Genomic DNA, 24,719 nt, shown 5'->3' with positions numbered 1-24,719 from the left:
GTAACTTTTTAAATGTTTGTTTATTTTTTTAATTTTTTTTTTGCTATAGAATAATTCTATGATCATCTGAAATGTGTAAAAATAAATGCATGTTGGCATAGTCTGGTACATTAAACAAAATTACTGCATACTTAATTTTTACTAGTAGGTATCGGAAATGTTTGTAAAAGGCCAGCTAAAATTGAACTCTGAAAAAATCTTTTTTTTTAACATTGAAAAAGTCACATAAGACTTTCCAAATTTCTTATCCTTAAAATATCTTAAAATTAAAAAGTTCTTCTCTATTTTTAAATCAATGCTCGCCTAGAGGTGGGGCATCATTTTGAATTATTAGTCATATTGAATAAGCATGTGAATATTCTAATATTTGAGCTCAGGAAAAAAAATTCTGGTAAAAATGAAGCAAAAAAAGATAATCGTAAAAAATGTTTGTTTAATCACTTTTTTATCACTTAAATTCAAATTCATAAAATAATAATGGTAAATCAAGGTCATAAATTTCAAAATCATCGATTTTTTTTTTCAAAAAACGTACGAAATAGAATTAGAAATAAAAATAGAATCAAATCAACTAAAACAAATCTTAAATGCATTTTTCTGCTGTAGCAATCATATGTATATTGCATAATTGGGATCGTTTAAACATATTTTATATTTATTATTTTGTGAAATTTGTGATGTACAGTACCTTGAAAACTTCTATTGCCGCAAAAAAAAATCGTCGAGGTTAGATATTTTGAAAACAAATGAAGGTAAAACATTTTAACAGGTGTAAAAAGCATTTTAAAACACTTTTTTCATTCAAATGTTAAAACCAAGGCTCGTACTTTCAAATATATATTTTTTTGTTTCTTTTTGCCCAGTTTTGACTTTGGTCAGAATCGAGGTACAAAGGTACGAGGTTTCGAGGTACGAAATAATTATCAATTGAAAAATACTTTATGTAGAATCTCTGAAAAATATTTTTAAAAAGTCCTGGCGTTTTCTGCAATTTTATTTTTATTCTTTGTCTAAAAAAATCTTATTTTGTGAAAAATTATTTTTCTTAGTGTTACCTAATTCTTCTTTTTCTGACTGACTTAATATCATAAACGATTGGTTAGATGTTCAATGTTGAAATAAAATGTTTTGAAATTTTATTTAATTTAAATCTGTTTCTAGCAAAGCATTGGTGTCTACCCGTAGCTGCTACTTCGTTATTGACCAGGACCCCCAAACATTGCTCCGTGGACCACAGATGAAAAGTAGGAAACAATAATCACCCCTTCGCAATTTTAAAAGGTCCCTATATTATTTAGTTTAAATCTGCTTCTTCCATATAACAATATTTCATTTATTTTTTTAATAAAGAAAAACATTTGAAAAGGGTTTCAGTGTTTTAATTTGAATATTTTGAACAGGCCAAACAAACCAAAAGTTTCCGATAAAAATGAGGGTTCTTCATATTAAACTGAAAAAGACTTGTTTTTCGTCAATAAATAATTGGGCGTACAAAACGTTTAACATAGATATTAAGTGGATTATAAAAAAATCAATTAATAGTTAATTATTTAACTGATTTTTTTTCACTTTTGAATCAAAATAACCTCCAAAACTTTATGTGTTGAATAATTTATGGTTATTTCTTTAAGAACATCACTTAACCGTACACTTAATCTAAAAAAATCCATATAAAGTAATATTTGAACATTTAGTGACAACATGTTTACAATACGCGTTTACGATATTGTATTGAAGTGTTTGCGAACGTTATTTTTATAGATTTGTGAGAAGGTAAGAAAAACACCCTCTAGGAAAAAACCTGGAAGAAATTTAAAAAGTAAATATTTTATAGATTTTAAAATCCTGCAATATAACCACAATACGATATGTTTTTGCAAAATACGACGTAATAATATTGACAAAAAACAACAACATTAAAATATGCAATCATTTGTAACAACACTGGAAGAAATACATTTTTTCGTTTAAAATTATCACGTTGCCCTACACAATTTGAAATCTTGTTAGCAAATACGGTAACTCTTTGTTGTTGAATTTGTTAACATTGAAATTTTTCCAAAATCGTTAACATTTTTTTCGTGTACGATTTTGGAAATATTTCAATGTATATAGACATCGTTGAGTAAGAAACCTCATTGCAAATTGAGTTGAACATTTTTATTACTCAACAGTGGCTATAAAATATTGATGGTTGTAATTCCGCGTTTAAGAGACATAAAATTCACACTAAATTATAAGTTTACACAGAGATGCAGCGCCAACAAGATTCTACGTATTTTACACACTAAAAATAGTTGAATTTACACTTTACAATTTTTGTTAAAGTATCTAATCCATGGAATAATTCATCATTAGCGTAAATTTATGGTTGAATAATTGAATCTCATCAGTCTGGTATTTTTTCATTGTGAATCCCCAAGAACCCAGTTAACCCTACAACGCACGCTCATTTCACCAGAAAAGCTTACACTATCGCATTTGGTCGTATAAATCGAACAAAATCAGCTCAGAAGACATAAGCTCATCGCAGTGTTTCCATCATGTCGATTCTAACAATACTTATAAGTTGTGCTCTATTAGTCGCTCGAGCAAGTGCCAATTCGAGTGAAACCGTTGAAGAAAGTGCAGCGGATTATCGCTTGCCAAACGGCACAATTCCAAAGCATTACGATATCAAGCTGTGGACCAGTGGTCACGAGGGAAATCTCAGCTATCGTGGATTGGTGAAGATTTTGGTGGAGATTGGTGAGCCGACGAATCAAGTGATTCTGCATGCAGTGAATCTCAGTATACGGCAGTGTAATCTATTCCGGTTAAGCGGGAATGACGAACGCGTTGAGTTGAAGGGCTTGAATGTGCAAAACATCCTCGAGAATGAGCAGCTGATGATAAGTACGAATGATCTGATTGAGGTTGGGGCGCATTTGCTTGAAATTGAGTTTAATGGAACTGTGAACTCGACGAATCCGGAGGGGATATTTCTAACGTCTTACGAGGATGAAGTTGGTGGCGAGCGATTTGTTTTAGCATCACAGTTCGATCCGATTGGGGCACGGCGAGCATATCCCTGTTTTGACGAACCTGCACTGAAGGCTACGTTCAACCTGTCGATTGTCCATCACAAGAGTCATGAAGCTTACTCAAACATGCCGGCGATTAGAAGGGAGGTTGTCGGTGGAGATTATGTTGAAACGACATTCCAGCAAACGCCTTTGATGTCCATATATCTGCTGGTGTTTTGTACGACAGATTTGGCTGTGCAAACAATTGGAAATCAAATGGCTTTGGTGAGGAAAAGTTTGCTTGAGAAGGCACCCGAATCGCTTCAGATCAGTCACGAAATTGTGGACGCCCTGTCGAAGTACACGAATTTGCCTTACAGTGATTACATGCCAAAAATGACTCATTTGGCAATTCCCTTCAGTGAGAGAGCACACTTTTCGGCGATGGAAAATTGGGGATTGATATTGTATTTGGAAAAGTTCTTCATCGATCCTCCCTCGTATTACAACCTGTACGGATACGGAGGTAATCGTTTGCCTGCGATAGAAGTGATTGCTCACGAGCTTGCCCATCAATGGTTTGGTAATTTGGTCACTCCTCAGTGGTGGAACCATCTCTGGCTGAAGGAAGGATTCGCTACCTTGTTCCAGAACTACATCTTGCATGTGATTAGACCAAATGAACGCTGGATGGACAAATTTTTAGTTCACGAGATGCCACGAGGACTGATCGACGACGAATATACTAAAGCAATATCTTTCGAGTGCAACAACAGAGAAAACATCAAACAACAGTACAGCGATTATTCGTACCAAAAGGCAGCAGGTGTTTTGAACATGTTCCGTTACGTTCTTGGCGATGAGAAATGGCAAAAAGCTGTACAGATCTACTTGAAAAGTCGGGCCTTGGACAGTGCCACCCCCCAAGATCTGTATTCAGCGATAGAAGTAGTCAGTGAAGAGAGTGACTTCTTTCCTGCCAACATCTCGGTCGAGGAAATTTTCGATTCGTGGATACTGGAAGAAGGAACTCCTGTACTATACGTCGATCGATTAGAAGGTGGAAATAAAATAATCCTATCTCAAGAAAGAGAGCAGTATTGTACCACTTCCGGACTCGGAAATAGAATGATTCCTTATAACTACGCTTACGAATCAGATCCAAATTTTGATGAAATAGGACCAATCGAATGGCTGACTGATGATTTGGCCCAGATAACAACTAATGCATCCTACGACGAGTGGATAATTTTCAACAAACATCGTTTTGGTCCCTACAAAATCATGTACGATCTGCACAACTGGCAACTGATCATTCGTGCACTGCAGAACAATGCTTCGTGTATTCACTATTTGAACCGAGCTCAACTGCTGGACGACGCGTATGATCACAGCAGAGAGGAAAGACTTGTCGTAAACATTGTGTTTGATTTGGTTACATATCTGCGGAATGAAACGGATCTTTTGGTGTGGTCCAGGGGAAGGCGAATTGTTGATTTCATGAGGCATCATGCCCGAGGAAAGGATAATTACAAGCTTTTCAAGGTATGTTATCTTATCTTTTCAAGAAAATCCATGTAAATAACTTATGATTTTAGTAAACGCTTCAGTTTCGTCAAGGTATGATAGATTTGGACTCCCTGAATACGCTCAATCGGCAGAATTGGTTTTTAGTGAACTCCCTGCCAATGAATAAAATTGAAAATTTTGGTAAAAATGCTGTGGCATCAGCTTATTTGACGGATCATGTTTAAGTAGTCCAAATCTAACCAATGCCAACCGATCAAATTAAATTTTAGTTAATTTCCGACCAAAAGATAATAACTCAAATTTCACTCGGAGGATGTTAAGAATTCTCCCCGAAAATTTTGTTTTTATTGTTCGGTCGAATCGAAGAGAATTTAATTCTACACCCAAAACTGGGCAGCGCTTGTCCGAGAGAATAATGGCCTCGAGTCGAGAGAATAGTGGCACCATTCACGGACACAGAGAACACAGCTCGAGATTGGCGAGAGAATTATTCTAGCGAGGTTCATTTGCTAAAAAAGTTCATCCGTCAAAACAAAAAACCAGAAGTGTCGACTACGGGAATCGAACCAGAGACCTTTGACATACTAACTCAATGACTTAACTTCCTCGGCCACCACAGCTTGGTGAACAAGGAGTGGTCAGATATCAATGTATGACACTTGTTGGAGATTTATTGTTTCAATTAACGAATGAACTCATTTGTTATGGTGGTGTGAGTTGGTAGTATTATTCTCTCGATTTTGGCGCTGAGGCCTCAATAAATTTTGAGGGAACGATTCTCTCGGCTCGGAATTTTGGGCGTACCATTATTGACAAAAATCAAACAAAAATCAAACCATCCACATTAACGACCCCCGGGTCTTTTGTGGTCTCTATTGCAAGTTTCTGCTCGAACCTAGGAGTCCGAAGGCTTGAATGGAGAGGGCACCCAAACCTCTTTCTACTCCAAGGAACCTTCCACCCCAGTGTTTGAACTGACGACCTTTGGATTGCGAGTCCAACCGCCGCCAGCGATTCCACCGGAGTAGGCTTGGTTTGGTGTGTTGTTTGTACTTATGGCATCGAGACGACTCCTACACCTGGAATGACCTAACGGCCTAACAACCAAGGCCGGGACCGATGTTTTACTTCCTCATCCGATGGAAGGTTGGAGCAGATGGGAATCGAACCCAGAATCATCCGCTTACAAAGCGGACAGCGTGACCATTCGGCCACGCACTGCCTGCCATTATTGACATTAATTGTAAAAAATTTGACCTCTGTTCTACTTCCTTCCAGATATTCCAAACTCACCTGATCGAAAGAGTTTACGAGAGTTTTGAACCACAAATGAAACTCTTTCCATTCACGGAGTCAGCGCACAGATGGATCACAAACTTGGCCTGCATAGGCGGTATCGACCGTTGTTTGGATGCTGCAAGGAAAGATTTTACCAGTGCAGTTCAAACTAATGCAACCGTCAGCCCGGAAGATATGCACACCGTGTACTGTTTTGGGCTGCGCAACGCTACCGAAGAGGAGTTTAGCTGGCTGTTGAAACGACTGAGGACGACTCCAGATTCTAAGGAGCAGGAAATGCTGCTTGCAGTGTTTATTATTTGTACAGATCAGGTGGATCGAATGCGGAGAGCAATCGTCAATATTCGAGATTATTTGAACGAAGATGAGAAACGTCAGAAAGATTTTAGCTTAGAATTTAATGGCAGTTATTTGAGGGTTGTCGAAGAGAAATTCCAACAGCTATTCAATATTTTAGATGGAGATTCCGAATTCATGAAAAGTTTGGGTTCTTCACTAGCGAAAGAAGTACTGTTAGCTATGAAACTTATATCAAGTACAAAAGATGAAAACGCCAAACTAGTTAAGTTAGTTGAAAAGTTCAACGAGGTATTCGAAAACGAAAACGATCGCTTGGACTTGGAAATACGCGAAAGAAAACCAAAATTCAACAGTTTGATGTTGGAAGATTTTCTTCAAAAATATGTCAGCAAATTAAACGCACCCCTCCAGAAATAAACTCCAGCTCAGCATGACATCGGCAGCATCGACTCTCCCACGTCCTCAAAATAAACCGCCTCATTTTTCTCCCACACACACAATTCAATTAACAAATTTGTTTGTTGTGAAACTTTGACACGTCTCATCTGACAGCCGGAAGGCATACCGCATGAGAAGGGGGATCTCCACCCAAAAAATAAAAAAAGCGCACATTTCTTTCTTTCCGAGGGGAAGATGATGCTGCTCGAGCTCCTGCAGCGAATCAAAAAAATAAAAATAATCCTGTTTCAGACATACACAAAGACACACACGTACCGCACCACCAGTCAGATAGAATGACAACGATGACACATGCCTCTTATTGTGCCTCCACCTCCACCGGCACAGGTCCGTGTGGTATAGCTCAATTTGGGCTGGGGTTACCAATTGAGAAATTTGAAGAGATCTACATGTATGTCGTAAGAGAAAATATTTTGTTTTGTTAATTCGTTAAAATACAAATAAGATAAAACATTTGATGAACAAACAGTATTTTTGCGTTTAATTTAAATACCATTTCACATAGCTTCGACACTAATATACTGGGGTGCCAGATAAATCTGGCATTGCCAGATTTTTTGAGTGTCAATTTGAAAAAAAATCTATTTCTTCCATACATTGTTTTATTAATGTATTTTGTTAATTTTGTGAATCTATTATGTATAAAAAGTGAAAATACACTGTTTTTGAACACAAAATGGCTTATTACTTTGAGAAAAGTGGCTTGCCAGATTTTTTCTGTTCAGACCTGGTAAACCTGCTAATATATCAGGTGAGAGTTGACCTGCATCATTGCAAAGATGTTTGCTAGAGTTAGAAAATTTTATTTGGTGGAAATTCACAGAAATAATTACTTGTACGACGTACGATGAGAATGAATTTAAGGGGGAAAAATTCCCTCCAAATTACCCCTCCAACTAAAACATTCTAAAAATTGTATTTGGCGATAATTGTGATCAAAAGCATACAACTAAGAGTTCTAACATGGGAAACAATGGGGAAAAGCGGGTGGAAAATATTATTTAAATAGTTCCTTTTTTTGATTCATGGATTGAGGTTGAGGAAAAACGAGTCAAAAATTTGATTTCGATATTTTTTCTAAAAAAATATAAAACTTTAAATAACAAGCCATAGTCTTAAAATATGAATTTAAAAAGTGTTTTAAAATACATTTTACACTAGTTCAGTTGTTTCATAAAAAAAATAATGAAAATATAAAATTTGACGAAAACAAAACAAAAAACTTTTTGCGTTCGCATTCGCATTCGCATGGAGATCTTAGCGGGTTGCAGACTGAAAAACTTTTTGCGATACTAAATATCGAAAATTTTCGAAAATTCTAAAGATTTTTAAATCAACCCGAACATGCTAAAAATGATTCTTAACGCAAGGGAATGCATTTGAAATAAATTTCAGCTGATTGCACATAAATTTCCATTGAAATTTTGATGTTTTTTGAAAAAAATATTTTTTCGGGACAACTTTGAAGGGAGTGACAAAAACATTAAATAAAATTTGTACCAGCCTTAGGCCATTGCAAATAATATTGTAGGTTTTTAAGTCTCCTCAAAATTTCCACAAAAAAATCAGGGGGCAAAAAAGTATTGACTTATTGAAATTGACATTTAAAAAACTTGTTGAATCGATTGTAAACTATTCAGAATACACTGTTAAACGCTTATTTATGCGTTTTCAAGCAAATAATGGCCCTCACCACATTCTGTTCACAGATGGAATGTATGGACAGAGTTTCATACAAATAAAAACAAATACAAGTTTAAAAATTGCGAAATAATTAGCAAAAATCTAGAGAAAAACTCATAGGGGAGCTGGGGGTAAGACGGCCAGGCGGGGTAAGACGGCCACCCCACTGTTTTAATAAGTATACTAATGAATATTACTAAAATGTTTAGCAATACTGTTCCTCATGCTAAATAATGCATATGGAGTCACCTTTGCCAAAAATATTGTTTGAAATAGTATAAAAATAGCTCAAAATAAAGAAATAATTTTTGAACTTGAAACTGGATGTAATTTTCATGAATTACAACTTATGCATTTTTGTTAGATAACAATATGTTTTCCTGTCTTCAAATATTTTTTCATGTTAAATTGAAGTTTTCCCTAAATTATGTCCCTCGAAAAAGTTTAAAAAATTCGATGAGCTATTTGCAAAAAATGTTTGAAAAAATAATTTATTTGGGGGCAAGACGGCCACCTCCTCCGGGGGTAAGAAAGCCACCCGAAATTTGTGGATTTTATTTGATATAGGTTATATTTTTGACGGTTTTTGACTATTAAGACATATTTGTAGATAAAGAAAAAGCATTTTCAATAAAACTATATCCATTTTTAATCAAAATGCTGTTAACTACCGTTTCGACAACATTCTTTACTGTGATATAGCAAAACTCATTGAATAGTATGAAATCCTATCAAACTTTTCATAAAAATCGTGAATTATATTGTTTACATAATTTTGATTTACTTATTCTAATCGAAATACACAAACTAATTATTTTGCATCAAATTGTGTTTGTTTTGTAGTAAAAATGCACAGTTTTTCATAAAATGTGGTCGCAATAATATGAAATTCACTGAGCCAAAATATTAAATTTTTTAAACAGCATTTTTCTTCACATTTGAAACCTGATTTTTTTCAACCAAAATAGTTATGATGTTCAGAGAAGTCTGTTCAACCAACCATGTAGGTATTTGGGTGGATTTAGCAAAGTTATTAAGTTAATTTATAGCACTGGCCGTCTTACCCCACATGGGTGGCCGTCTTACCCCGCGTATTTCATATATACACGATTTCAATTATTTTTTTTAAATTGCTGAAAAGTATTGAAAATTGGTTTTTAGACCAACTAATTTATGTTATTTCTATAATGGATTAGTAGTAGAAAATATGTACTTAATTTGAGATCAAAATAATCTGTTGTGTAAATTGTATTAGACTTCTACCTTAGGGTGGCCGTCTTACCCCCATCTCCCCCAATTTAAAAATTTGAAAATTTGAAATTTTATTTCGACTTGAATATTCTTTTGTTGTTTTGTTGAAACATTTATTTTAAATGATTTCAACCTACAAGTAATTCTCTTGAATGCCGCCAATTTTTTCCAAATTTTCAATTCTGTACTTTTATAATTGGATGTTTTTTCCAAACACTCGCTGTCCAAAGAAGCCTCAAGACTAATTTAAAAATTTGGTAATTTTTCTGTTAAAATGAGTTGGAACTTTACTAACATTTAGGTTAAAATTTTCAAAAAAGTTTAATTTAACTCATTTTAAGCAAATCTTTTGGTGTAAAAGTACCTCAAAAATATTCAGGAAAATGAGTATTTTTTTTAACTTCGTTGTACAGTCCAGACTCGATTATTCGAAGCCTAGAATATCCGAAGTTTCGATTATCCCAAGGTTTGTATGGGACTTCGGATAATCGAATCATGAACAAAAAAAAGTTTTTTTCTTATTTTTTATTTTCTTGCTTTTAACATCAATTTTGAGTTCTGCGACCTCATTTTACTCAAATTTGAATGGTTGATCGCCTTTTAAATCAAAAAATGCATTTTTAAATATTTTCTCACCGCCATTTTGGCCGCCATCTTGGATTTAAAAATTCTTAATCACTTTAGAGTAGTTTAGGAGTCAAAAACAACGAAAAAAAAATTGTGATTCGATTATCCGAAGTGAAATTTTGCCAAGGCCTTCGGATAATCGAGTTTGGACTGTATATCGTTGCCTAAAAAATGTCTCCAAAATAATTAATTTCGCTTTTTGAGTTGCAAGTCTTCCTTTCTCGACCGACGATATCTATGCAACTCTTGATTCGATTTTCAATGTAAAAATAGTACTGTTGTGATTTTTTTTGTTCTGTAAAGTAAGAATCACATAGAAGTTTATGCAACAAGTTGATGAGTTAAATAAATACGACAAGTGCTAAAAATAAGGCTATTACGTCACTGTAGAATGACGGGAAAAGTAAGTATTTTTGAAACGAAATTTAAAAAATGAAATTCTCAAATCGTTTGGCTTGATTGACTGTCTAGAATAAGTGTAATAAGGGTCATTATCTGTCAACTCACAATATATCTAAAAAAATGCCCCTAGCCCTCTTCGATTTTCGTGAACTTTGTCCTTCAATATTTGGCAGCCTTAAATGGTGACAACTTGGGAATTTGATGTTAAAGGTACTTTTATGTAAAATTGGATTCCTGAATTGATGACAACCTCAATATTCAGAAAAACGGATTTGATATATTTTTTTCTACAAAAAATGTTTTAAAACCTCATACATTCATCTTTACCCGCTTTAAAAAAAATCGTGGGAAATGTTATTAAAATGAAAATTCAATTTACTTTTAGAATTTTCAATAACCTAGGGTCATTTTTTTTTATTCTAGACCCTGTTACACTGTACAGAACTACCCTGCAAAGATGCAAAAATATAAAATTACAAAAAGAAAAGTTAGGCTTTAAATATTTGTCAACATTAGCTTTAAAAATATTTGGCAACTCTATCCATCTACCGGATACAGCACCAAATTCTTTCTTCAAAAAAACCCACACACTCCGGAGCAAAGCAAACTGTCTGTTTCCACCCGAAAATCCTTGTCCCACTGACGGATAAAGCCACCGGCAGTGGAAAACCCACTTGAAAAGGAACCTGTCACCACACGCCGTTACGCGGCCCGCGCCGGAACCGCCAAGTTGAAGCCTTTTTCCGGCGCGCGCGCGAATCTTCTGCAGGGTTTTTCTTTCTTGAAAACCATGTGGCAGCTCGAGCAGCCTCAGCTTCAAGTGGGCGTCTTTTATCATCATTTGTAACCGTCATCAAAATCCTCTTTGCACCTGAAGAGGGTGGAAAAGGGGGGTGGGATGGGGTGGTCCCATCTGTGTGACACTTTCCTCCTGCAAAAGCAAAGGAGATGTCGCATTTACATATACAACGCACACGCACGCACGCACGTGGTGATCAATGATAAAGTATGGCCGGAAGACGCGTAGCGTACCAAGTTCTCCGAAAACGGTGCGTGCCGGTTTACGCCAAAAACCTCCACCCACGTGTCTATCGAAGATATCCGAAATCCGATAACAACCTGCTGCCGACGACGACAACATCTTGAGGCGCGCTGATTGTAAACAAACAAATATTTTGTCAAGTGGTTCAGACGCTCAACAAAGTTGGATGAGAAGAAGAAGAAGAAGAGGGGAAGGAGGTTAGCAGGGCAAACATAATGGTCGTAATGATTTAAATCGACAGTTTTTTGGGGGTTAGAATCGGGCCGATCGATATGGCGCTATGGGGACGATGGTACTTGTATGGCTTGTCATCGTAAAAGCTGGGAGGTGGAGGTGGAGATAACGAGCAAAGTGTGATAACGCCATTAATCTAAACAGATTTTGGTGCGGAATAACCTTTTTTTCGCTCTGTAAAGAATGGCGGATGTTTGGGGAGCGGTGTGTTTCTGACACTGAAATGGTAAACCTCGTTTAAGATCTGTTGAACTTTTGCGCAGCAAACGGGGTTTAATGAAATTAGTAAACGATTTGCTTGTAATGGGAATCAATTGGATTTGGATTGTCACGAAAAGTTTATTTTTTATTTAACATTATGTCAAAAGCATTTTCGAACGAAAAAAAAAATTAAACAAAGAAACATGTCCAATCCATTTGTGTTTATTGGATATTGTAAAAAGAGTCTTGTCCGTTAAGTTTATTCTTTTGTACTTTTTTTCAATAAGGCTTTTACTAATTTTGTATAAAGTTTGTCCCTTAGCCCAGATCGAGATCAAGAAAGTTTTATCATTGATAACAGTTATAGAAATGCAAAAAATATATATCTAAGAATTCATAAAAATACTAATATCGTAAACTGAAGGGCCTGATCTGATTTTTCTGTAGCAGTGGCGGGCCGGAAGAATACAAATTAAAAACAAATCAGAAGCAGGTTAATTAAGTAATGTTGGAAATAAGATAGATTTTTATTTTAAAAGACGAACACTAGAAACCGTAAAAAATTATTTATTTCATTTTTTTTATTGTAAACAAGCCTTACCCGAAAAACTTCGTCTTTTCCTTTTTTCGTTTGTTGACGTTTTTAGCTTTTTCCTTATTCAGCCTCCTATGATCAAAATTTGATTTTACGTAACTTTTCCCATACAATCTGCAGGTTCTCCGGAATTGGTTCCAGAGTGGCCAAAGTTGTAACTTTTTGGCGTAAAAACCTTCCTTGGGCTTACACGAACCTATTGAAACAAAAAACGCCTCGATCCGACATTCCGTGTTGAATTGATTCGCGTTCGAACAAAACCATCGAAATTTTTTATATATATAGATTGTATTAAATTACAACTCAACTCTTGTTTTTTTTCTTTCCAGAATTGTTTCTGTCAATTGCAGCGAAATACACTGTTTCACTATGTTTGATAAGAATTCATTAGAACTTCTTAAATTATTTTTAAAGTTTAAGACTCTGACAAGAAGGTACACAAAGATGTTAAAATTCAAATTTGAGCAAGGCATGATGTTGATAATGTTTGTATTAACCATTAAAAATTTAGCTCATTGGTCTTCAATTTGTTTAATGTTAAATTTATTTTTATTCACTGATTTTTCGAGAGTATTTTTAAATCTTAAAAAACTTTGCAATGGTCTATATTTTTGAAATATTTTTGTTGTTTATTTAAAAAAAAACAAGTGACTTTAACCAAAATGTGGCCATTCTTCCCATTTTTTCCAAAATGATGTATTGGCATAATATTTTGCAAACTATTTTTCAAGCGAAATATTATACCTTAATAAAAAAATATAATGAAAAATTAACATAAAATTTATCAATGGGGAACTGATTGCTCATAAGACATCAGTTCTTTTCGTATTACTTGAAAAAATCTACTTCAAATTAAGAAACAAGCAGTCAAAACTTTTGCTATTTTTTTTTATTTAGTTCTCTTTTGCACAATTGAAGGATTTCTTATATGATAACACATTTCATGAAATGGAAAAAATGTTTTTGGATGTATTTTTTTCAATTAAATGTTTGGTTAGTAATTATTACAACAAATAACAAAGAGGAATTTTCAAATTATGAAAAAAAATGTTTGAATTAGAAACAATATGATTGTTTTAAAAAGACAAAGGCAATGTAAATGCAAATTTTATTTCAAGTTTTAAATGGAGAAGAGCACTTTTAGACTTTTAGCAAATTTGTATTTTTGGGACCACAGATGAAAAATACATAAAACCATAAAAAAATATTTTCATACATTTTTTTTTTCAAATTTTTGGTAGAAACATAACTGAAATAACGTAAAAAGCATTTTGTGATAACTACGTCGCCTAAAAATTTGGAAACATGGGCTTGAAATAAAAAATTGAGTTTTAATGCGTTCGATCTTATGTTATTTTTAATTTCAGACACTCGAATTATTTATTCAATATTTCTAGGACTGCCTAAAAGGCTCTTTCAAAAAATTTCAACAATTTTCAAAACCAATCACGTGGTGGAAATTGGGCATCCCCAGTAACTTTCAAATAGAAAATTAAACGAATAATTATTTATTCTAAAGAATTACAAGTTTTATCAAAAAATTACATTTCTGGATACCAAATGTGATTTTACACCTAAATATAAATTAAAATATTTTAGATAATTTTTAAAAATGTAATTAAAAAAAACCGTTATGAAAATTTTACCAGATTATGCGCATAACTTCTGACGCAAAAGAAGCCCTTTTCGGTACTTTTAACATATCCAAAACATTCTAAATGAAGAGAAACCTACTTTCACTTCCCAAGGTACAAATATTAATACATCGATGCTTTTGTACTAAACTTCGATGCTCTTGTACTAAACTTGCGTGGATTCCTATCCAGTTAGCATAAAAGGGCACAGAGACATCGACAACTTACAAAAATAGCACAAACCAAAAGTGATCGCATTATGTTAAAAATTGGAAAAGCAAAACAAATTGCAAAATTGATTTTTAAAACATGAAAATTTGTGTTGATGTGAGTGTTGTGAGATCTTATAAATCCATCATTACGGGTTGTGTTCAACCGCTTAAATCAATCGATGGATGAAGTTATGCACTTAATGAAATCCCAGTTTATTTTGTTAAAAACTAGCTTAAATTAAAAAAATAATTAATTCATCTTCGTAATAAATTGTTGATCAGGGCGAAAATTAATCCACCAATTGTTGGATTTGCACAAACAGTCTCTCCGTGTCTCTTTTTGAAAATTCCCAAGCCGAAATATATAAAATTTTCTTTGAATAAGAATTCATTTAATACACATGATTTTCAACCGTTACAAAACGACGAACTCAGCAACGCAACATTTCTCGGAACTTGACCCAAAAAGAAATTTGTCAATCAAGCTGCCAAACAACTCCTTTCCCGGATGAAAGCTTCCCTAATAAAGGTCAAATAAGTGGACCACTGCCGTGACACGTGACATCCCTTAAGGGTGACCTTTGTAATTTTCCTCGCCCTTCCCAAAGCTACCCAAAACACGTGCCAAAAGTCGCTTCCTGATACACTTCACCTATCGATCAAATTCCCATCCAATATCGAGAAGTCGAAGCTTTTCTACGACCAAGTGACAGGCAGAAATTAAAAGGAAATCGCTGTTTTTTCGCCGCGCTGTCACAGCGCAAGGAACTTTTTCCTTTTCTCCTAGGCCGGCTTTGTTTTCGTAACTTTGTGACACAGTTTCGGCGTTCCACTGATTTATTGGATAATGAATTTTTCTCTCACTTCTGATGGCTGTCACTTGTTGTGGGGTGGCAAGGGTGGGTGGACAAAGTTGGTAGGAAGTAACTTTTTTTTCTCTCTCGAGTGTGTCCTCCTTGCGGATAACATCAAGGACTCGGGTGCGTATGTCTCTGCTGCTGCTCTCTGCCAGTTTTGAGTTTGATTTATGGTTATAGAGCAGCTGTTTCGATAACTTTTCCTATAAATCAAATTGATAAAAGTTGAACAGAATCAAATTTGTGTTAATGGATTTATTTGCTGAGCTGAGAAAAGAAAAGAAAAAACTTGAGGTCTGGTTCTGTTTTTGACGCAGTCAAGCACGGTTTGATGGATTGAACCTGAATCAAGGCAGAAGGAGGATTGTGGTGTGGGAAGTGAGGTAATTTGACTTTGACAACAGTTTGTCCGCGCGCAACTTGATTCCTGGCGCAAAAGTTTTCCGCAGTTTCGTGATGGTTGTTTGGTGCTACTTTTCCAACCAGGCCACTAGGAACACCACTGACTAGAATGAAAAATTGGAACTCTTTGTCCACCCTCTCCCTTTTGTGGTTGAAGTTGAATGTTCCCAAAAACTACCAGTCAAAGCTTTTTATTGCCCCAGCATCCCATTAGGCCAATATTAACGACACCTCGAACCACTTAGCACCTTCCCCCTCGGTGTTTTCCCTATTTTTGTAAAGTTGGAAAGTCCCCACCGAAAAAAGTAATTATTAGTACGACCGGATATACACGAAAACTTCCTCTGCCATTCCCCCCCTTCTGGTTTGACAATGAATCGACGACACCACCATCCCCCCTCAAGGGACACCTCTCCCCCTCTAGAAAAAACCACAGCCGCACAGAAGTAAAGCAATAAAATTTCGACTTTGCAAACCGGAAAAAGTTGAATCCACCTACCCGGGCCACGTTAATTATTTCTAATTGTCAACCGTTACGGCTGCGGTAGGGATGATTGGGACAGTCCTGGGGAAGATGGCCCGCAGGGGGGGGCGACACAATTGGATTCTGCGTTCCCGGTTTTCATCCCGGTAAAGCCTGGGGAGTCTAGTGTTCGAAATCGATAGACTTCTTTTACTTTGGTGTCAGATTGGAGCGTGGTTGTGTTGAAATCTGAACAAAATCGATTGGAAAGTGTTTGTCATATTTTCAGAATAAATGAATATAAGATAAAAATGAAAAAAATGTAGAATTTTTCATTTCATTGTTTTTGTTATATATAACAAACAAGCCTTACCCGAAAAACTTCGTCTTTTCCTTTTTTCGTTTGTTGACGTTTTTTAATGTTTTTCCTTATTCAGCCTCCTGTGATCAAAATTTGATTTTACGCAACTTTTCCCATACAATCTGCAGATTTTCCGGAATCGGTTCCAGAGTGGCCAAAGTTGTAACTTTTTGGCGTAAGAACCTTCCTTGGACTTATACGAACCCAACGCAACAAAAAGCACCTCGATCCGACGTTCCGTGTTGAATTGATTCGCGTTCGAACAAAACCGTCGAAATTTTTTATATATATAGACAATTCAACGAATCATTTTGCGATAAACTTTACCCAGTAGGCCTGGCCGCTTTAACGTTTTGTGTTGTTTCAATGCATTCTAATGCAATGGTGCACTACAAATGTTAATAAATGACAAGAAGAGCCTAGGCGTAACCTAACCTAAGGCACTCTCCAGGATCCCTTTGAAAGATTGGCTGCGCTAGGGTCTGATAAGATTAGCCTGGATTAGATTAGACAAACAATTATGTGATTTAGAATATCAAAAATTTAAAAAAAACATCTTTGAAGGTTATTAAAAAATAGTTGTCGGATTGGGCCCAAAATTGGACTTCGGTAACCCCTTGGCCGAAATAATAAGACTAGTATTTTATTTTTTTGTTTGCCAATAACGGTGACAAACACCGTGTTAGAGTAGTCCAAAAATGTAAATTTTCGCAAAAAACACATATTTAAAAAAAATCATAACTTCGCGCTATTTCAACCAATAAGATTGAAAACCAAAAAAAAACTCGAAAATATTTTTTTAATCGATTTTCATACAAGTCTAAAAATTAAAAACCCCTAGGCCGATGTGATTCTCTGCATGGATTTTGCTCATATTTCGGCCACCGACCTATTTTTGCATATAGAATCGACCAGTAAATGTTCAGATCAATTTAAGGAATAATTTAATGATGAAATCATTCCATCCTTATAAGGGTGTCCCAACCAAATGCGATGTTGTAGAACTTCGGATTTCAATAGTTTTTTGGCTCAGAAACAATGTTTCGCAATTTGCTAAAAAATTGCCCGTTTTCATAGATAATATATAACGAAGTTGACTTTATAGCTGTCGGCCACCATTGCTAGTACCAACCACTAGTGTCTTCCTTTTCAAATACAAAACCCATATTTACACAAAGACTTTTAGAGCGCCCGCCGCGGGATTCGAACCGGCGACCTCTGGATTGTTTGTCCAGTGCGCGGTCCGTCATATGCTGTAGTAAAAAAAACAAAAATGAGTTAAAATTGCTCCATTTTTCACTTGAAATGATATCAAGGGCTACACTATTTATCAACTTTTTGTTCTGTAGCCGTATTGATCCAGGAAGTCGTCATTTTTCATTGGCAACAAGCCAAAGTTTAAAAATGAGATTAATTGCGTAGAATTTTATCTCTAAAACATTTAGGTTAAAAAACGCAAATTTTTCGAATTTCCTTACCGTAACCGTATTTAGTACATCAAATTTTTTTTTTTCAAATCCTCTGAAAACAACTTTTTACAAAAATAAACACTAAATGCATTTATGTAAATAATTATTTTTTTCATAGCAAAGTAATAAAAAAATTAAAATCTATTTTGCTAATTTTGAAACATGACTGTCATTTGATATTTTATTCACTCGCTACGACTTTGGCCACGGTACAGGCGAAAACTTTAAAATAATATTTGCATCGACCTTATCAATGAAAAGAAAATGGTGTTTAGGCCAATGCAAATTTAGTTTCAAGGTATGTCTCCCCTTACAAAAGTTCCTTAAAAAATCCAGGAGCAAAAAATTATTGCTAAAATATTTAAGTTCCAAAAGGAGGATTTTTTTCAGCACGAGGCAAGTCACAAATGTCCAAGTGTTTAGTCAATTCATGATTGGAATGAAAACGATATAAAACAGTTTTACTTTTCAATACAGGTGCTGAAAATTCAACTTTATAGTACCCATTTGAGTGCTGAAAAGAAGAACTTATCAGCCTTTGTATCGAAATGTGTTTCTTTACGATCCTGTTATTTTTTATGAACAAAGAAAGGCCGTTTCGTCATTCGAGAATGGCAGGAAAAGTAAGAAGTGTTTCGCAATGATGTTGCAAAAATTATTATTTAAATCAAGAAAATTTGTAAGATGAATTGAATTTTTTGAATCTGTAACCACAGATCGGAAAAAGTCATAAAACTTTATAAAAAAAAACGTGGATTCATTGATATTTGTTACAGTTTGACTTTTTTTAAAGCATTTCGTGATACTATTTGCCGCATTTATTTCTAAAAACGTAATTCTAGGCAATTCTTATGAAAAAATAACAGAGAAAAAAAAAGATTTTCAAAATGTAGAGTTGTGTCATATTTTTTTATAATAGTTTTTATATCTGCAGTTTTTTTTTCAATTTAACATACAAAAGAAGGTAAACATTTTGGATACAAGGAAAAACATTTTTGATACAAAACCAGTTATTTTTTGCCTTTTGCAAAAAAAAAAACATATAAATAAAGCTTGTTTATCATACAAAATTCATAAGAATTGAGTAAGAACCAAATATTCACATATTTAAAAAAAATGTAAGGCAATGTAATTCAAACTTTTTGAAAAAGTTGTATTCAAGATGGTTATTATTTCAAATAAAAAAAAAAAAAGACAAACAAATCTTTTGGATTGGTTCCATTAGCTTCAGTTAACAGTACACTTTTTTTTTTGATAAAAAAAAAATAACAATGACCAAATTCATAAACTACCAATCTCCGAGACCCAGCTACCCTTGCTGAAAGTAGGTATTACACAAAAGCCATTCTCATTGGTTCATTAAACGTAGAAAATGCGCAGAAATAGATACGCAATGTAGTCTCTCGCAGGAAAACACGGATTGCGACAGAAAAGCTCCAATAGAGGAAAATCAAAGGGAGGAGTGGGGGAGCAAAATTTTGGGTACAGATTAAATCCTGCGGTGGGCTTACGGCATCCAAACACGCACACTAATTGAAGAAGAGGGTGTATAGTTTTCTGTCGGGGTGTGACATTTTTCATATGGCGATAAATTTATGAACTGCTGGGAGGGGGGTATTCAACATGAAACCCCTCTCTTCTGGAAGGGCGAAAAGGTTTGTGGCAAAATATTAACTGAACGTGATTGGGTTGGCACTATAGAAAAAGGTATTAATTGCACTTGGCTCAAATTGCAGAGAATCACGTTTCGGACGTAATTTGTAATAAAAATTGCGACACTGCAGAGTAGTTTCCAGACGGCTTGACTGTATTCAAGTGAGACCCATAAAAAGACAATTAAATTAAACTAAACAAGCGTTGGATCGATTGTCGATCAAATGCCAATCACTCGTGGCGCCAAACCTAAATTAGCAGTCAAACAAAGAGACAGCTGCCAAACCTCGATCGATTGTGCAACCAAATTCGACAATCGAAAACTTGCTCACGTTTTGAACTGAAAAAAAAAACCCAAAACCTGATCCCAAAGAAAGCCTCCCCTTTTGTGCCATGAATATTTAATTAATTAACCTAGTCCGAGGCGCCACCTTTTTCGGCGTGCAAACTTTGAAGAATCTGGGTCCGGACAGCAGCTGGTGTCACCCCCAGGTTTTCCAGGGGGCCACGTAGCTCCGTGCGAGGCTCCGTTCCGAATCTGATGTATCAGACGTGACGCATAAAGTTCACACTAATCGCACATTAAATTCACCTCTTTTCCTGGCTGGGCTTGGGGGGAAAGTGACACGATGGAGAGGGAGCCTCATCCGAGATTTCATGATGAAAGCCACTAAATTATTTAAATATTCTGCTACCTGTGCTCATCCGGTCCGATGGACCTCGACTTTGTGTGCATGAGTTGTAAGCTCTAACTGGAAGCCAAGCTCAGACATGTAGGAAGAGCTTTTCCAGTTGAGCTGACTTGTGCCAACTTTTTGGGCAGTGATGGGAATTTCGTTAGCAAGAAGTTTTAATGTATTCAAAATTCTTAAAACAAACTTTTCGAAACTTCCTGAAATTTCAGCATTTTTAAAACTGCTTCAGTTAAATCGATACTAACATTCCCCAACCCTGCCCCAAAGAAAACGAGATATGAGTTAGTTCCGGATCCATTGCTGCAGTCAGTAGAGGGAGGCGAAAGCCACCGGCAAAAGAGTTAAGCATCAAGGATTTAGGCAGCGCCAGCCTCTTTATGATCTGCTTCAGAGCGAACCTCACAATCAGCATCTTTCGAGAGCGAGAGACTGTGGAAAAGCATAAAATCTTGCTCCGGGAGGCCTTCTGGCAACGAGGGCGGCGGTGTGTGTTTGGCAGAATGGCAGTTTTCGCTCAGATTTTCAGCATCTCGAAAGAAGCCGAAAGGCGAATCAAGTCAGCAGCAGCGCACGAGATATGAGAGATGACACACATTTTGGGTGGAGCAAGGTTATCTGATTCGAAGAAGCAGCTAGCAGCATCAGAACAGCAGATAAATATGAATTTGTAGATTATTAAACGAATGTAATATTTATAGAGATATGATGGAACTGCTTTGGGAAACGTCTTGCTCTGTGAGGGGCTGATCTGATCTTGATCTCGTAGCATGTGCTTCGCAAAAAGGTGCGATTACAAATTCATGCTGGTGGGGCTCTTAACCTGGCAGAGGTGTTTATCAGTGCAAAACTTGGCCTTGCCATGATTTAACGGAAGCATATGGTCGATCATTAACTTTTGATTACTGAGTTGTAATGCTGTGTAGAACAAAAAAAAAGGATTTTTATTCTTTTCAGATATTAATTTTTCGTGCGCAATTTCATGAATTTGGCAGCTGTCCCTACACAATTGTGAACATTGTAAGATCTATATATCGGAAAGGGATATTTTGATCGATTTCTAACAAAACAATGTAAATCGGCCAAAGTCAAAGTGTAAATAAAGAGTCCATCCTGCTCGTTCCCAATGTAAACAACAACTGATGTGAGCAGGTTAGACTCTTTGTTTACACTTCGACATTGGCCCATTTACAATGTTTTGCTTGATTTGGTGTCTTAGGCAAAGCTTTAGTTTATGATAATGATAATTTAGAAAATAAGTTACACTCCTAAAAATAACTCATTATTTTTAAACAACATTTTCCACAAAATGTGAAATTTCCAAAAAACGTTTTTTATAAGATAAGTAGACACAAAATTGCAATTTGGCAACACAGAAAAGTACCGTAACCGGGTTGACTCTGATATGATTTCAAGCTTTTTTTTAAATATTATTCAAACAGTAAGACTTGTCTCAAGATTTATATTTTATACCACGTACAGTATTTAAGTTACAGTAATTTGCAGGATAATCCAAGAGAGAGAAATAATAGTTTTGATTTCTGTAAGTGTGTGAGAGTATGATTATTTATGCTTTAATTTTTTTCAAATTTCTGAGAAATTTCTCAACAATTTTCCGTTTAATATTTGAAAGTTGGACAAAAAGTTGCCGAGATAGAACAATGCATTAAATTCTCTTTTTTTATTTTTCACACGAAATGAGCCTGCAAATATTCAGAAATCTCTAAATTGATTACAGATTTTTTGATCGATTTTGTTTCTTCGGTAACGTTTTAGGTTATGATTAAGGCTTTTCAGAAAAAATAGGTGCACGGAAAAAAAATCTAGAAATTTGTATACGACTTTTAATTACTAAAAGTTGAATTCCCAAAACATGTATTTTCGATTTTTTTCATATGTTTCGGAAAATTTTAGAATCAAGGGCATGAAACACATATTTTTGACATTTTTTTTAGATTCCAAAATAATGTTTACAAAAATGAGCGAAAAATTCCCGAAAAGTTTAAATTTTAGCATGGAAAATCAAACGAAAAGTTTTAGGGCTTATTAGCTGACACTGAGAAAAACTAATTTTTCATAATATTGGACAAAAACTTGAAATAAAATTAGCATCTGCCTGATTTTACCAAATTGAATCAAATTTGAAGTGGTATCAGAAAACATCGTAAGTAAAGCTGTGTACACGGAGAAAAAAGAGTTCCCAAAATCTGTAAAAGTGTTCATGAAATTGGAAACCACGAACAAACTGTTCAAATTACATTTTACGTTCTTCAAATCCGTACACGGATAGAAATCTAGTAAACATACCCAGTAACTCTGTGTTTTTGAATTCGTAAACATCACAATGTTTCCAAAATCGTCAACATGTTTCTCGATAGCGATGTAAATGTTTTCAAAATCGACAAAATTGTTGTTCGAAATCGGAAAAAATGTTGACGAACAGTTTGTTCGTGGTTCCCAATTTCATGAACGCTTGTTTACGATTTTGGGAACTCTTTTTTCTCCGTGTATGAAAAAATTAGTTCAGTTCATTCAACAGTTTTCGAGAAATTTCAATTGTCATCTGTCTATGTTGTGTTGCACCCGAACCAAACTCCACTGCAATGCAACGATAACAAAGCTTCTGACATTCATTTGCAGCACTACTGTAAAGGATTGTTGAGATTATCTCAACAGTCCAGCAGCTTACACGTTAGATCCACTTTTTCATTACCAGAGATTGCTCTCTGAAAAGAGTTCTTTTATTAACGTTTATCAATTGCACAAAACAGAGATTCATTCTAAACCGGCCACCTGCTAGTGCAATCCAATTGTTAAATTGCTAACAGTACTATTAACGCGACACAGCTCACACTCCACGTGAGCGCGCAAACAGTCAATTAATTTTTACGAGCAAATTATTAACGATAACGACGACGACATCGTGCAAACACAATCATCGTGGCCTCTGTTTGCAGTTGGCGGGAGAGGACGATTATAAAATGATGATGATGGTTCTTGTGCGATAATAATTACGAATAAAAGATAAAATAATTATAAATGCATGCCCGGGCAATAAATATGAATGAGCGGAGTGCAGCCAACCAACCTGGGCTGGGGGAAAATAATGAAAATGGGATATTTATGCGAAAAGCTCCCTTTTCTCCTTCATAAACTGCAGTCCGAGCTGGGTTCTGGGAAGAGTGACATGGTCCATTCGAGAGATGCAGCAGCTTGTGGGTTCTCTCTTCAGTAACAGGACCATAATCTGGCGATTATCGACATAGTTATACAAAATAGATGATGATAACGACCAACAGTGTGATATTTTATTGCACCACTTGGTTTGGTCAGCAAAGTGATGACGAATCGGACAAGCTGTAACATATAATCGAGTCGGATCTGGAAATTTGAGCGCAGTTGAAACGGATTTACTGGCTCTTGTGTGATGAAATTAAATTGTTGCAAATTGCCATGTGCCGTAATGAATGGTCATTGGGAGGGATGTAATTTGATAAAAGGGTAACATACAATGTAAAATTTGTAAAATGAGTATCATTTTGGCTCGCAGTTACCAATTTAAATCATTCAAATACGTACTCATGCCAATGAACTCTCACTGCCAATCCGGTTAATTTATTCCGTTCAAACAGAATTTCCCCACAAGGATTAAGTTAAACTTTGCCTGTTCCTAGAAAACTAATCCTCATCTCTTCTAGCAGCAGCTTAGTGGAACGATCGAACTTTGGCCGGCGAAGATAAACGACCAGAAATTAATTCCTCCGCAAGCTGGCCGCATTAGTGCCTGCCGAGCGCGCGCGGGCCAAGTTTTGTGCCAAGATTGTCGTAAATTTATCGATGGATCCCAAACTTACACACACTACCACACAAGCAGAGTGGACCCCCTCCAAGAAGGATGGATATGGTAACTAGTTGGTGGTTTTGGACCCCCAGCCCTTCTTTAAGGGTTGTTTGTGACGTCTGTCGTTAAGATTAATTGCTGCCGGAGCTGTGCGTTACTAGTTTTCGGGTGAGCTCAAAAGGAAAACTTGCGCCAATAGCTCCGACTGTAAGCCCCCGTACGGACGTGACCCCGTCCGAAAAAGAGTGCCCGTTCCTCGACCAACCCGAAATCTCTGATGGATCGTGGACAAAGTTTTCCCGGGGACAACTTGGCTATTTCGAGCAAAAGATTAATTATCCCAGGAATGTGAGCGAGTGCCCCTGAAAATCGGCCTCGACGAATCAGGCCGATAGGGTAAAGTGGCCCAAAATTATGCAAAGTTTCCGGCAATGTAATACCACCTTAAGTTTGGAAATGATATCAAACCAACTATCAAAATTTACGTTATTGCGGGTTTTGGAACCA

General features: G+C 35.7%; 2 protein-coding genes across 10 annotated transcripts in view; one reads left to right on the top strand and one right to left on the bottom strand.

Moving 5' to 3' along the window:
* Window positions 1-24,719, bottom strand: part of LOC120414335 (uncharacterized protein CG43867) — a 309,678-nt gene that overhangs the window by 213,124 nt on the left and 71,835 nt on the right. The gene's annotated exons all lie outside the window — the stretch shown is intronic.
* On the top strand, window positions 2,517-7,010 carry LOC120414309 (aminopeptidase N-like). The gene is made up of 2 exons (XM_039575448.2): window positions 2,517-4,550; window positions 5,814-7,010. The coding sequence occupies exons 1-2, from the start codon at window positions 2,544-2,546 to the stop codon at window positions 6,549-6,551; spliced, it is 2,745 nt and encodes a 914-aa protein (XP_039431382.1). The 5' UTR covers window positions 2,517-2,543; the 3' UTR covers window positions 6,552-7,010.

The sequence above is a fragment of the Culex pipiens genome, chromosome 3 (genome assembly GCF_016801865.2).
Source record: "Culex pipiens pallens isolate TS chromosome 3, TS_CPP_V2, whole genome shotgun sequence".
NCBI classification, from domain to species: domain Eukaryota; kingdom Metazoa; phylum Arthropoda; class Insecta; order Diptera; family Culicidae; genus Culex; species Culex pipiens.
This window is presented reverse-complemented; position numbering and strand designations above follow the sequence as displayed.

Excerpts from the sequence above, each read along its gene's own strand:
- LOC120414309 (XM_039575448.2), top strand. The coding sequence starts at position 2,544 with ATGTCGATTCTAACAATACTTATAAGTTGTGCTCTATTAGTCGCTCGA. Across the intron at positions 4,551-5,813 it reads ATAATTACAAGCTTTTCAAG|ATATTCCAAACTCACCTGAT; the intron begins GTATGTTATCTT and ends ACTTCCTTCCAG.